This window comes from Dama dama, chromosome 11 (assembly GCF_033118175.1).
Source record: "Dama dama isolate Ldn47 chromosome 11, ASM3311817v1, whole genome shotgun sequence".
In the NCBI taxonomy this organism is placed as follows: Eukaryota; Metazoa; Chordata; class Mammalia; order Artiodactyla; family Cervidae; genus Dama; species Dama dama.
In genome coordinates, this window is record NC_083691.1 from 6,360,008 (window position 1) to 6,375,669 (window position 15,662).

Consider the following 15,662-nt stretch of genomic DNA (forward strand, 5'->3'; position numbering starts at 1 on the left):
AGGAGGGGTGGGGGGGTAAAGGCTATGGGAATAAGCAGAAGTCTCTACCGTACCTATGCGAGCTCACTTTTCCTAAACTCAGGAGGCCTTCAAAGCCTTTTTCCATGCCACTTCCCTGACCAGGCTCCCCTAGATCAGGGGATAAACAATTTCTATTCCTGGATGTGAGACCCTCACAGGCAAGTCTGGCTCAGTCTCTTATGGGGTCACTGCTCCTTTCTCCTGGGTCCTGATGTGCACAAGGTTTTGTTTGTGCCCTCCAAGAGTCTGTTTCCCCAGGCCTGTGGGAGTTCCTATCTGGGCCACCTCGTTTACCAGGTTCGCTCATACACCAGGCTAGAATACTGGAGTGGGTTGCCATGCCCTCCTCTTGGGAATCTTCCCAACCCAGGGATCAAACCCAGGTTTCCCTCATTGCAGGAGGATTCTGTACCTACTGAGCCACCAGGGAAGCCCAGATGTGAGGCAGGCACTGTCACAGTGGGACATGCACCCGTGACAGGCAGACTGCAGGGGGCACCCCCCAGGAGGGGGGCAGGGAGGGGGCGGCCACATCAGGGCAGGGGTCTGCATTACATCCCCCACCCTCCATCCCTCCGCCCACTTTTTCTGTCCTCTTCATGCCTAGCAATGCCCTGAGCTGGGCTCTGGGAAGTAAGATTTAGGGAGATGACTCATTTCTGTCATGCAGACATGAGTCTGGGGTTTGGGGATGGCATGGGGGATGGGGTGGGGAAAATCAGCCCATCTTGGGGGGTTCACCTATGCTAGTCTGAGCCATCCTGGTAAGCCAGGTGGCCCAGATAGGAAGGAATTGGCCAGATCTAGGCCTCTACTGGGCCTCAACCCATGGGAAATTGCCCAAGGTAGGCTGGGCCAGGGGGAGGTCAGTGCAGACTTCAACCTGGCCCAGAACAAGAGATTATGACCCACCCTGTGTCTTCAGAAGCAGAGGCTCTGAACCTTGTCCCTGTAGACACTTCCCAAGGTTGCCTGGAAAAGACCAGAGCCACCTCCAGCGACAGCTTACACTCACTGAGAGCTCACCATACCCCGGCATCGTTGCCCCAGCTGCTTTCACACCAGGCCTTTGAACCGGATCCTGGGCTTCCCTGAGAGAGGGTGCTCTGGTGCACACCCTTACTTTCAGTGCTTCAGTGGAATTGTGGAATCGGAGCATGTGTGCAGGTGTCAATTACCTCCAGTTCCCACCTCAAAGACAGTCCCTTCTGATTTGAAACACCCCGCTTAGGAATCTGCTCTTCAGAAGGGGTCATATTAGCATTTTAAATATGTATTACTATTAAAACCCACACCCCAGAGTTGATTCATTAACAAAAGGATGCTAGAAATCATTTTTCACAGGAGAAGTGTGAGGTGATAGAAATGAATGATTGATAGAAAGATCCCCAGGACTCAGCATTTTTGTACCAACTGAGAAGAGAACCCAAAGCCAGAGACTGTGCTCTGGGGTCACTGGGGCCCTGAGTCCCCCAACTCCCTGGACAGAAAAATGTTTTTAACCTTTCGCACCTGCTTGCTAGTAAATATTCGGACATTTGGCAGAATTTGACCTAAGACTTGTTTTTGTTGTAACATTTCATCTGGTGGGAAGATTGCTGGGAAATGGCTGTGGGGTCATCACCTACCTCTAATTAGAGCCCACATTTTTACCAGAAGACCCTGTCAGTTACCTCCCCTTGGTCTGGAGAAGGGCTTCCCAGGTGGCGCTAGTGGTAAAGAACCCACCTGCCAACGCAGGAGACAAAAGAGACGGGGGTTCAATCCCTGGGTTGGGAAAGATGCCCTGGAGGAGGGCATGGCGACCCACTCCAGTATTCTTACCTGGAGTATCCCGTGGACAGGGGAGCCTGGCGGGCTATAGTCTATAGGGTCGCAAAGAGTTGGACACGACTGAAGCAATTTAGTATGTGTCTGAAGGAGTTCTAGTGTCTTGAGCGAGGCTGGATGCTGGGTGCTCGGTGTGGCCATGGAGAGTGCCATCTTTGTACCCTCTTCTCTGTGGCTGCTTCAGCCTCGAAGTGGGAGTTACACTGGGCCTTCCTCCAGCTTTGTCTCCCAGGTGACGGTGGTCTGATGATTCCTTTCACAAAACCAACTCTGAACCACAGCCTGTGTTTGCAGGTGGTGGCTCATTCTAATGCTGGTGGCTTGATCATCAGCCTACACATGGGCAAGTCTTTCAGGAGCCTTGGGCCCAGAGCAATAATGTATTTCTAACCAGCAGTTATGCTCTTAATGTGACATCGCCTTTTATTGTCTTCCTAATTAATGCTTCTGCAGCAAACTCCAGAAGGCAAAGACTGTCCCCTCCTCTGATCCCTCCTGCCCCCTCCCAAATACCCGGCACATGAAGGGACCACGCCATGTGTGTCCAGCAAACATTTGGTCACTTAACTAGAGGGGAAAGAGGGGGTCCCTCCAAGATCCCAGGTTCTGGGTAGAGGGCAGCCATGCCGACTGCCAAATCATGGGGTGCCTTTCTGAGAGCCCCCATCAGGGCTACTTAGCTACCCACCTCCCCTCCCAAAACATTCCTCCATTCAATAAGCAACAAGTCTCTGGGCCCTTGCACCTGACACATGACAGGTGCAAAAGTTACATGCAGGTGGATATTTAGCTTGAATCCCCGGCAAACGGAGGGTGGACACCTCTTTAGAACCCAGTTGGGGAATTCCCTGGTGGTCCAGTGGTTAGGACTCAGGACTTTCACTGTCGAGAGCCTGGGTTCAATCCCTGGTCAGAGAACTAGGATCCCATGAGCCGCATAACGTGGCCAAAAAAAAATAAAAATGAGAACCCAGCAGGTTGTCCCCCAGTGTCAACAGCTCCCCAGGGGTTCCAGCATGTGATTCCAGACCAGCAGGGCCTGGGAACTTGTTAGAAACGTACATTCCTAAGTCCCAGCTCAAACTCAGTTAATCAGAAACTCTGGCGGTGAGGCTGGCATCCTGGGTTTCCATGAGCTCTTGGGTGATTCTGACAACACTCAGTCCTGAGCACCACTTGTCGGGGCCCCCGTTTTCAAACATAGTTAAACCCTGCAGAGACCCGCAAGAGATGAAACAGGCGGGCATGGAAATGCTGGGGGTGACTTGTGGGGTGGGCTCAGGATTCACGCTGCTGAACCCATGGCTTCCACAGAAACTCCTGGAAATGCTCTGGTTTGCTCACTACACCCAAGGTTCTCACTCTGCACATGCTTTCTCTCGGGACAACTGGGCGGACAACACCCAAAGCAAGAGAAAGGGTGTCACAGGAGGAAGGAGAAACCTACAATGAAACGAAAAAGAAACAGACAAAGCAACAGGTCCACACAAGGGAAGCAAAGACAAGTCAGGAAGCGTGTTTAATTGGCGTGACACGGACGACATACAGCAGGAACACGAGAGGAGGCCTGGGCATGCTGCGTGGCTTCTGTCCACCCCGGGGTCCCACCCCACCCCCAGCCACACCACCAGAGCCAGGGCCTGCCCCTCCCCCAGAGACACCCACCGGCAGATTCAGACAGGACAGCAGCCCGAAAGAAGTCCAGAGGGGCTGGGAGGCAAACAAAGGAAATCACCACCCAGGAAACATTGCTTTTCCCCCCCCCCCCTTTTTTTTTGGTAAGAGTTGCCCAAATTCCTCTCCAAAGTCACAGGCTCTGGGCAGGGGGCACCATGACCATTCACGTCTCCACTGGCCTTTCACCTTGACCAAGGGCTCTAATGGTTCCACTCATGGCTGCTCCCCACAACGGCCCTGTGACACGGGTTGAGGAGAGACTCACTCCCATCTGACGGATGGAGAAACGGAGTCCCAGTGAGCAGCAGAGACTTGCCCGGAGTCCTGGAGAAAGCCGGTCACTGAGTCAGACTGGGAGCTTGTGGCAAAGACACAGGGGACACAGAAATGTACAGCCTGGGCGGAAGGAGGGAGTTGGGGGTGGGTGGGTGGAAGGGATTCTGAGTTCGTCCCAATCCCGGGGAGCAGACAAAGCCTGAGATGCCTAGATGCCAAGACAGAAGCTGGGACCAGCTGTTTATTCAACAAAAGCCTTTTTATTCATTCAAAAATCAACCATTGGGTTTATTCCGCAGATATTAAAAAAGAGGGGGGTGGGGGGCAACGCTTCCCATCACAGTGCCCTTATGCTAATTCGCTTGCTACCCCTGGGGTGGCCCTAGAAGAGGGGCATGTGGGACACATGCTGCCAATGAGGTGGAAGCCCAGGGCCTGGGTGAGATCTTGGCCCCCCTCCTCAAATCCCCATCTGCAGCCTCCTTCTCAAACCATCTATTTGGCTGAGCAAGTCCCCCAAATGTCTTTACTGCTTATCACCACCAGGGGGCGCTCCCAGCATTCCCTTCAATACTTAGAAGCTGAAACCACTGGGAACCGGGTAGCTTGCACTTGAACAGTGAAGCTGCCACTTCCCAGGACACCCAGGACTCCCACCCACCACCACCCCCCAAACCCCGAGAGAAGAGACAATGTCCCCAAAAGCCCAGGTGCATCTGTCATCTAGGAAGTGTCTGTCAAAATGAAAAGCATTTCAGGGGATGGAGAGGACACACATTTGCCTTGACGTTACTCTAAACATTGCTTGGTTGAATACTGGAAACCCATGAGGTTCTCCTAAGTACCATCAACGCGGAGCGGGGAGCAGACATCATGAGGAAGGAGCCAGGGCTGCTGCAGATGCGCTGCCCGAGGCTGATTCCTGCTCCTGGGCTGGGGAGCGGGGTCAGGGGGTGGGGGAGGCTAAGAGCCTGGCTTCCAGCTGGCCTGGAAACCCTGGAGAGCAGTAGCTGATGGGGTTGGGCCTCGGGTGGGAAATGGTGGCAGGGAGAGAGGCCCACAGACTGCTCAGGGTTCCAGGGTGCCGAGGCTGGAGGCCTGGTGAGAGGAGGGGACAGGCTTGTCGCTGTCCACAACCTCGGGCAAAAAAGGGCCAGTGTCCAGCATGCTCTGGACGGTCTCTGGGCAAGGACCCAAGGTGTACCTGGGGCACAGGTCCACAGTACCTCCTGCTAAGCCACACCTGTGGCTCCAAACCAAAAGGCCAAAGGCGAGAAGGTGGGAGGAAAGCCCGGCACTCAGCTCTCCCCGGACACCTGGGAATCAATGCCTCAGTTGATGGGACCTACATGCTGAACCCTGGAGAATTCTCAGCCACAAGCCCTTTCATGATGCCCCCGGGACAGCTGCACAACCACTCCTGACCCCTGGACCAGAGACACAAATCGAGTCTCAGAAGTCATCTGTCCAGATGTCCAGAAGTCATCTCCAGTCCCAAGTCACCAAGCTCACCTCCCACCCTAGGCCCCCAGGTCAGAGCCAGGATGAAGAACTACAGGATTTGGTGATGGGTCCCAGGGCCTCCTGGGCCAGTGGCCTGAGCAGGAAGGGGACTGCAGGGGCCCCAAAGAGCCCAGGTTTCAAAGTCCCCCATGAAAACGAAACTACTGATCCCACTCATGCAGGGTCTGTCTGGCGGGCTTCCAGGGGAGGCGGAGGATCCGCGAACGTCAGGAGGGAGCGGGGGGAGCTGGCTGAGTGGTCCAGCCCAAGGAGTGGACGCGCAAGGCCCACGCTGGCAGAGCCGCTCTCTGACAGAGCGTCTGGTGGCTGAGGGCTAAGGAGCAAGGGAATCTCTGGCCTCCTGGGAAAGTGCAAAGTAGACGGTGAGGGCGATTCCCAGTGGGGGCTGAGTGCCAGCTTCTCGTCTCCCGGGGCCGGGATAAGCAGGGAGGGGGTCGGCTGCTGACTGTGCAAAAAAGAAGGCAGGATTCTAGACGCCAGCCTGGCCCTACCACAGGCTGGGAGGCTGCTTCTGGCCCCCGAAGCCTTCCCTGGGGGAGGACAAATTCTGAGCCTGGAAGCTGGCTCAGGAGCCCAGGAGGACCAGGATACTGCGGGGAGGGACAAGGTGTGTAATTGGACCCCACGCAACGCCACCACGGGCTGCCGTGTCCCTGAAGATATGTGCCAAGAGACGAGATGGCGGCTCAGACGGTCCCCGTGTCTGCTGGGGTCTGGAAACTGAGCCACAGACCACAGAGTCACCAACAGCAGGAGACCCGGGCTTAGAATTAGACAGCGTCGGCAGGGACGGAGAAAAGCCTTCAGATCCTCCAGCCCAGGCCTCCTGGGTCTGCAACAGTGGCGGAAGCTGGGGCCCAGAGAGGGCAAGGGGGTGCCCGCGATCACAGAGCCAGCCTCGGGCTCCCATTCTCTGCTCCAAGGTCATCTGACTCTGGGGCTGCTCTGTCTCAGTGGCAGGCAGAGCTAGAAAGTTCCATGAGCTCAGGCAGGTCACAGCCAGAGAGGCCACCTGAATGGGATTGCCTGCAGCTCATCTCTCCCCACCCTTCCTGGCTTCTCCCTTCTCTCCCCGCCCCCCTCCACCCTTCCTGGCTTTTGAGCTAAAGGAGGGAAGGGTACCGTGTTCCTCGCAGGCAGGAAGGCAGGAAAGCAGAGTGATCGGCAATTCTCAAAGCCCTTAAACGTTGGCTCACTCCCTCTTCACCTCTCCTAGCTTCCTGGTCCATCCCCGCCGCCCGCCTTCCTGTCTCCCAGTCTCAGCACAAACCTCGCGGCTGCAAACACCAGAGTGAGAACCGAGAAGCTCAAAGCTGTCCCCTGTCCATCCTCAGAAAAGATGGGATGGAACCCCAGGAGGATACAGAACAAAGAGAGGTGTGAACTGGGAGCAGAGAATAGAGATCCAGAGAGGAGGCATTCGAGCAGAGGGAACAGTGCATTAGCCATTGAAGAAGCCCACCTTTCCCCTCTCCAAACATCAAGCAAGCACAGTATCTAAAATTTTAAATTAAAAAAAAAAAAAAAAAAAAAGATTTTTGGCTTCTTGGCCGCTGCAGGCCACCATCCTCCTAAGAGTGTGGGCAGGTGGGTGAGGGGCGTGCACATGTAAACGGTGGGCCCTGCATCCCTGGGACCGTTGGACACACAGAGGCAGCAGCAACAGTTAACAACCAATAAATAAAAGATATCAATTATATATGTATATATATATAAAAAAAACACCTCACTTTCCCCACCAAAAGCACAATACTGTTATCACAGAAAATCAGCATCTTCGTAATTAATCATCCTAGCCAAGCAGGTGGTTTTGCTGCCCGAGGAAGAGGGAGCGGCAACATCACGTTAACCCCCACGCCCGGAGCTCGCCCCCGGCCTCTCTGGCTTCGAAGGTCAAGGTGGGAGGCAGGGTTCTCCGACGTCCCCAAGGCCTTCTCCCCATCTGTCAGTCGGAATCTTCTAGAACAGAAGGTAGTTTTGTTTTTTTCTTTTTCAGTGTCTGTTTGGAAAAAAAAAAAAAAAAAACACAAAAGCACACACGCAAGGAGAGCAGGTGAGACCGAGGCCCCGCCTGCAAAGCGGACGAGTCCTGGGTTCTGCAGAGGGCCGGGGCCTTTCCCATCCGTGGGCTCGTTTTCTGGACAAGCGGAGGTTGTTGGCGATTGGAGCCGGCGGCTTCAGGCGGCGGGTGGGTGCGGGGCGGAGGGGAGCCGGCCTCGCGATTCCAGGGCAGCTCCCAGGGCAGCTCGGCTGGGCGTGGATGCGGAGGAAGGCTCGGTGGACACGGGAGTCGGGGGCGGGGGAGTCAGGGCGGACGTGGCCTTCATGGCACGGGAGGAGGTGAGTGGTTCCCAGGCATCTGGAAGACACAGGACGGGGGGGCGGGCTCAGCGCTGGCTGCCAGGGACACAGAGCCGGCGGGAGTCAACCCTGCGGGCACCAGAGACTGGTTTCGTGGAAAACAATGCAGCCCAGTTCCTAACAGGCCACTGACCAGTACCCGTCCACGGCCCGGGGAGCGGGCACCCTGGAACTAGAGGACAAGGTGACAAGTCCTAGAAAGGTGCACTCCCTCCAGTCCACACATTTGGTGCTTAAGGATGTATGTTTCAGAAATAAATGCGATGCTTATGTCAGTATCATCTGTAACAGCAAAATTAAACAGGAGAGAACAACCTGAGTGTCCGCGATAGGGGGACCGGCCAGATTATTAAGGACAGAACCATGTGACAGAGTGTGCAACCGTTAAGAACAAAGTGAGCAGGGGCCAATAAGCATAGGAAAAGATGCTGGGCAGAATCAGTCATCAGGGAAAAGCAAACCAAAACCACGAGGAGGGATTGCCCCAGTGGTCCAGTGGTTCAGACTTCCTGTTTCCAATGCAGGGGGCCGCAGGTCTAATCTCTGATCAGGGAACTAAGATCCCCATGCCTTGAGGGTTAGAGAGAGAGAGAGAAAGAAGCACCACTTAACAAATACTAGGATAAAACCTAAAACTGACAAGCATTAGTGAGACTGTGGAGAAATTGGAACCCTCAATCATTCCTGGTAGCAACATAAAATGACGCAGATACTGTGGAAAAGCTTGGCAGTTCCCCCCACCCCAAATTAAGCTCATCAAATGCATTTAAATCCCTAAACTCATAATTACACATACTGTTTTTATGAAACATCATTGGTCACTTCTAAAGGATGTGAGAAATCCAACTTGTTTTGAAAACTGATAAAGAATCAAGTATCCATCCTGCCCTCCCTGTGAACACTATACCCTGGGGATAACCCACGAATGGATGAGGGAACATCTCCTTTTATAAAAGTGATGCACCCAGCCATGAAGGAAAGACAACTGTAGGATGTCACCATTTTGCACGACCTGATGAATGGATGGGGATGGCAATCAGCAAGAGCTGCTGATGTCACCGACATCACGTGTGCCTGCCGGACACACACAACCCCAGCCACGAGACGGTCTCACCAAAAGTGGACCAAATCCAGTGGCAAGATCAACTGCCATTTGCAGGAAGAACAGGAAACAGGAGTCTGTAAACAGCACCCCAGGGCACCCTTAGCAAACCCCAGACTGTGGGGAACCCTACAGAATGCGCTTCTCAACAAACAGTGAGACGGAAAGGGAAGGGGGAAAACTTAAGAGATGAAAATAAACAAGAGGGGACTTCCCTGGTGATCAGTGGTTAAGACTTTGCCTTCCAATGCAGGGGGTGCAGGTTCGATCCCTGGTCAGGGAACAAAGACCCCACATGCCTCACAGCCAAAAAAAACTCGAAAACAAAACCCATAAAACAGAAGCGATATTGTAACAAATTCAATAAAGAATTTTAAAGTAGTCCACATAAAAAAATTTTTAATAAAAAAGATATATAAAATAGAGACCTACCAACCAATTGCCATCTGTGGCTTTTATTCCAATTCTGATTCCAATAAACAAAGTGAGAAGAAAACTGTGAGATAATGGGAAACTGGAATTTAAATGCTGATGGGAGCGTATTAAGGAATTACTTTTTTCTTGGTATTATGGATTTTTTTTAAAAAGTCATTATGTTTTAGAAATACATTTTGAAATATTTATGTATGAAATGATATGATGTCTTGAATTTTCTTCAAAACAACCCAGCATGAGTGGTGTGGGGGAGGGAATAGATGGTCAAGATTGCTATGAATCCATGATTCTGAAGCTGGGTGATAGGTACATGGAGTTACATAGTCTCCACTATTGCCTGAGAGTGTTTCTGTAATAAAAATGGTTTCAATCCATCCTCAAATTTCCAACAACCTAAGTGTCCCATACCACAAGACTGGTTAAAGCATGGTCCAGCCATAAATGGAATACTATGTAGCTATTAAAAAGGATGATCTCAAGCAAGATTTAGTGATGCAGAAAATATGCATGATCTCAGCTCCTGAATAATTCAATGAATTATATAACAGTAATTTATCTAAGAATTATGATACATCAGGAATCTTAGAAGGCAAATAAATCACAAAAACGACAGAACACAAGTTGGATATAATTACAACCAGACAGATCTGGGAAAGCCTGAGAAAAAATGAGAAGGGCAATTTTCGGGAAGAGCTTTAGAAAAGTGAATCTTGTCACCCTGAAAAGCTTGTCACGGAAATAAAATTACACTGTCCTAGCTGACACGTGAGGGTGAGGGTAAGATATATGGCTACATAAATTGTGTTAAGGAAAGCCAGTGCAGACACAAAGAATGTGAAGCCAAGTTGGATAAAACACGTTACAAACCTCTTACTGTTGAGTCTCCAAAAGAAAAAATAAGTGTTTCCTACAAGTTGTTCTTTGAAAAAACAAAGCAAAAAGAGAAAAATAGCCAACAGCATATGGTTATGAACTCATTGTTGTTGAGGAAATATGTATACATATACATTCATAGAAAACTGTGAGACAAAAACAAATAAGGTAATTCAAAAATAATTACACGCTTTAAAGAAATGAATTACACTGTACAACTTTTCCTCGGCGGGGAATACATCAAAACCCAGGCTTGCACCACTTTTCCACGGCCTGGAGGAAATGAAGCAGTTGTTAGGTGACAGTTGCCAAGGAGGCCGCTGGTGGTAATTCACAAAAAGGGGGCCGTGAAAATTAGACAACAGATCAGGATGTGCTCCAGGACCCAGAGCTGCATACTGAGCATCTCTAAGATTATAGAAATATCTGTCACAGTTCCTTTACAAATTGGTTTGATTATTATGTTCCTATGTGACCTAGTTACTGAGCATTAAGTTTCTGTAAGTGTTCAATTCTTTCTGAATCATTCTAGACACAAAATGTTCACAGTGGTTATTTCTGGGCTATATGTGTGTGTGTTCAGTCACTCAGTCGTGTCTGACTCTTTGCGACCCTTTGGACTATAGCCCACCAGGCTCCATTGTCCATGGAATTTTTCAGGCAAGAATACTGGACTGGGCTGCCATTTCCTCCTCCAGGGGAATCTTCCCGACCTAGGGATCAAACCTGCATCTCCTATGTCTTCTGCATTGCAGGTGGAGCCCTGCAATGGGTTATATATAAAAGGGTTATATATGAAGGGTTTTTTTTTTTCAATAATAATTTTTAATGGAGGTTTTCTTTTTAAACATGTTTTCTAATGTCCCTTCAATGAAAAAGGATTTAGTATGCAAGATAACACTAGAAGCTTCAAAACAGGCCTCCTAAACAAAATATCAGCAAATCAAATCTGATGACACATAAAAGCTTATCATGAGTGGCTTAGCATTCAAAAATCGATTGGTATAAGTCAGAAGGGCCATCGTCACAAAATCCACAAGCAATAAATGCTGGAGAGGGCATGGAGAAAAGGGAACCCTCCTACACTGTTGGTGGGAAAGTAAATTGGTACAGCTGCTATGGAGGACAGTATGGAGGTTCCTTAAAAAACTAAAAATAGAGCTGCCATATGATCCTACAATCCCACTCCTGGGCATATATGCAGAGAAAAACATGGTTCGAAGGGATATATGCACCCCAGTGTTCACTGTAGCACTGTTTACAATAGCCAAGACATGGAAGCAACCTAAATATCCATCGACAAATGAATGGATAAAGAAGATGTGGTACATACATACAATGGAACATTACTCAGCCGTTAAAAAGAATGAAATAACGCCATTTGCAGCAACATGGATGACCCTAGAGATTGAGTGAAGAAAGTCAGACAGAGAAAGACAAATATCATGTGGCATCACATATGTAAATCTGAAAAAAAAAATTATAAAAATGAGTTTATTTACAAGACAGAAACAGACTCAGAGACTTAGAGAATGAACTTTTGGTTACCTGGGGGTAAGGCTGGAAGGGAAGGACAGCTAGGGAGTTTGGGGTTGACATGTACACATTGCTATGTTTAAAACAGGTAACCAAAAAGACCTACTGTATAGCACAGGGAACTCTGCTCAATATTATATAGCAACCTAAATGGGAAAAGAATTTGAAAAAGAACAGAAAAAAAAAACATAGAATATCTAAAAAACATAGAATATTTAAATGGGCAGGACTCCATGGATGAGCCATACAATGTATTCACACACACACATACAAATCAACTGGTGTAATTCATCATCTTAACAACAAAGAGAGAAAAGTCATATAAGAATATTGATTAGTGCAAAAAAAAAAAAAGAATATTGATTAGTGCAGAAAATTTTGATAAAATTCAACACCACTAATGATTAAAAAAAAAAAAACCTCCTAGAAAACTAGAAAAGAAGAAAACTTTCTAAATCTGATCAAATCTATCTAACAACCTAACTAATACAAACCTAATACAAAACGTAACTAATACAACCTAACTAATAACAAACAACCTAACTAATGGGAAATTATTGAAAGCTTTCCCCCGAGAGTTAGACCTTCATCACTCCTGTGTGACTGGAGAGCCCAACCAGCAAGGAAGCAGGAGAAAGGAACAAAGGCAGAGAGATAGGAAAGGGAGAAACAGAACGTAGACAATCCAAAAGAATCTAAGGCAGAATCTAAGATTTCATAAGTGAAGTTAGCAGGACCATGGTTATAGGATCAGTTAAAAAAAAAATCACCTGAATTTCTATAAACCAGAAACAAATGGAAAATACAATTAAAATTACTACTTAAAACACCATCAAAAACATCAAATACCTAGGAATAAATCTATTAAGAGATATGAAAGACCTTTTAGCTAAAAATAGCAAAATGTTACCAAGACAAAAATTCAAAGGATGGCATCACCAACTCAATGGACATGAGTTTGAGTAAACTCTGGGAGTTGGTGATGGACAGGGAGGCCTAGCGTGCTGCAGTCCATGGGGCCGCAAAGAGTCGGACACGACTGAGCACCTGAACAGAACTCACTGAAACAGAGAGATACACCATCTTCATGGATTGGAACACCCATCATTATAAAGTTGCCAATTTTCCCCCAAGTTAAACAGGAGATTCAACTCTTGTATGCATGCTAAGTCACTTCAGTAGTGTCCAACTCTTTGTAACCCTATGGATGTAGCCCGCCAGGCTCCTCTGTCCATGGGATTCTCCAGGCAAGAATATTGGAGTGGGTTGCCATGCCCTCCTTCAGGGGATCTTCCCAACCCAGGGATTGAACCCAAGTCTCTTACATCTCCTGCATTGGCAGGCAGGTTCTTTACCACTAGCACCACCTGGGAAGCCGAGATTCAACTCAATCCCAATCAAAATCCAAGCGCGTGTGTGTGTGTGTGTGTGTGTATGTGCACATAGGCATTTATAAGGTGATTCTAAAATGTATATAGAAATACAAATAGCTTAAAGTAGTGAAGGCATTCTTGAGAAAGAAGCAATGGGATCTTGCTTCTCGAAATCGGGTTATAAAAAGACTGTGCTTTCACCTTGGGTTCTCTCCCTCCCAGAAATCTCACGCTCAGGGAAGCCAGTCACCATGCTGTTAGGCAGCCTTGTGCAGAGGGGCACATGGTGAGGCTGCCAAGCCAAATGAGTGAGCTTAGAAGTGGGTCACCCCCAGCCACACCTTCAGATGAGACCGCAGCCCTGGCCAACAGTTAGTGATCACCCCGGTTTACCTAACACAGAGGGGTTTCTCAGGACATAGGACTTTGAGCGCTAAATCTAGGATAGTCTTGGGTCAACTGGGATTGTTTATCATCCTCCTGACAGCTTGGCTGTATCCTCAAGAGACACTTTGAGCCAAAGGCACCAAAAAAAGCTGCATCCAAATCCCTGATGTTTGTTCTTTCCGGCTGCAGTTTTGCAAGATCTCAGTATGTAGCAACAGACGACTAAGACAGCGCTGCACATAAGGTGATGGTAAAATTGAGTATGCACGCCTCAGCTTCCTGGGTAGCTCAGCTGGTAAAGAATCTGCCTGCAATGCAGGAGACGCTGGTTCGATTCCTGGGTCGGGAAGATCCCCTGGAGAAGGGATAAGCTACCCGCTCCAGTATTCTTGGGCCTCCCTCCTCAGATGGTAAAGAAGCCGCCTGCAGTGCAGGAGACCTGGGTTTGATCCCTGGGTTGGGAAGATCCCCTGGAAAAGGGAATGGCAACCCACTCCAGTACTCTTGCCTGGAGAATTCCATGGACAGGGGAGCCTGCCAGGCCCAGTCCATGGGATCACAAGGAATCTGACACGACTGAGCGATTTCCACTTTCACTTTCACATATGCCGATGTGCCCAACTTCAGCGCTCATCAGAGACATGCAGATAAAGATAACAACAAGCTATCACTACAGGCTCACCAAAACAGCTGAAATTTAAGAAGACAGAGAAGATCCAATGCTGGCCAGGAAGTGGAGCACTGGGAGCACCCATATATCACGAGTGGGAGTAGGAGATAATACAACCACATTGGAAAACTGTCCAGTAGTAACAACTAAAGCTAAATATACTACACACATTCTGTGTTCCAGCAATTCTACTCTTAGGTCTGTACCGACAGAATGCATCATCCAGGAGACATGTTTAAGACAGCTGGACAGGACCGTGGGGGTCAGTTCTCTGCCAGCAACAGAAGCCTCTGTAGGCTATCATCCTGCACTAAGAGCAAAAAACCAAAAGCTTATGGATTAAAAAAAAGAAACCACATTTGAGCTATTGATCAAGAGAGACAGAAGCTGAGGTCTTCAGCCACCCTGATTGAGAAGGGATATTCTCCCAGGCCCCTGGCCCTGACTGAGAACTGGGACGTTTCAAAGTGTTTTCAACCCAGGGAAACTTCTATTTAAGTCAAGTCTCTGGATGAATCTAGGTATATAATGACAAAAACAGAGGAGGCCTGGCTGATCTGAAGGCCCTGCCTCCTGGGCCTCCCCCTACTAGCTATGCTTCAACTGGGCAAACCCCAAGGGCCCCTGGGAAACCCAGGTACTTACCTGCCAAACCCAGGTGTCCTCTGGCTGGGTGTCCCCCTTGCCCCCACCCCACCCCCAGGCCCCCTCCACTCACCCCAGCTCTGGGCCTTGGACTATACCAGCCCATCATAGAGGGACAGCGCCTGCACGATGGACGGGTCCGCCTTGGATCCTTCCTGGAACTCCTGCAGCGTCAGCTTCCCATCAGCATTCTGTAAGCAGAGAGGCGGGTAGAGGGGAGGGGGTGGCCAGCCTCCTAGGACAGGGGCCTCTGGCCCGGACCCTGGACACGCCCTCCCCAAGCCCAGCCCAGGGCTGGTCCCCAGAGAGCTTCCAAAGTTAGGTCAGGAGGGAGGCAAGGCTGCTCATTAGGTGGGAGGAGCCGGGCACTTCCTGGCTGGCTCACCTTGGCTGGGCGACCTGCCTCTCAGGGCTCCGTTTTTGCATCTGGGGACTGGAGAGACATGCCCAGCTTCTTCAGGGCACTGGGGGAGCCATCCTTGAGCTCAAGCTGTTGTAAAGGGCTTGGCTGACTGGCAGTGCCCCTTAGGGCCATAGTTATCATCCTCGCTGCTGTTCGTCCCCACAAAGACTGTTAATCCCACAAGGCTGAGGGCCTGATGCATGTCTCTGGGGTCACCCTTGGAAAGGTGTTTAAGCCATTTCTGGAGCAGTGTACACCAAACTCCAGAGATTGGCAAGGAGGCTGGGTGGAACCCACGTAAGAGGGCTTTGGTGGATCTCTTGTGGGAGGAAACGATTCAGGCCAGACTTCCTTCCCCTGGAGCATCTTTCAAGGAAACACGTGAGAGCAAAAGAAAAAGGCCTTGGCGGCCACCCCCTCCCCACCACGTCCCACACCCGGAGAGGGACGGTGTGATGAGGGTTCCACAAACTCAGCAGGCAGATCTCAAGGGGTGTCCACTGTGGGCCCCACTCACGCTACACGGGTGCTTGGTCTAAAGAAGAGGGG

General features: G+C 49.8%; 1 protein-coding gene across 1 annotated transcript in view; it reads right to left on the bottom strand.

Annotated features, from left to right (window-relative positions):
• Nucleotides 1-4,044: 4,044 nt before the first annotated feature.
• Nucleotides 4,045-15,662, bottom strand: part of NCS1 (neuronal calcium sensor 1) — a 55,124-nt gene continuing 43,506 nt past the window's right edge. The window contains exons 7-8 of the mRNA XM_061154407.1: nucleotides 14,784-14,901; nucleotides 4,045-7,687 (exon numbers count right to left, since the gene is read on the bottom strand). Of these exons, the coding sequence (XP_061010390.1) occupies nucleotides 14,803-14,901 (99 nt within the window). The 3' untranslated portion in view covers nucleotides 4,045-7,687; nucleotides 14,784-14,802. The remainder of the gene's footprint in view (nucleotides 7,688-14,783; nucleotides 14,902-15,662) is intronic.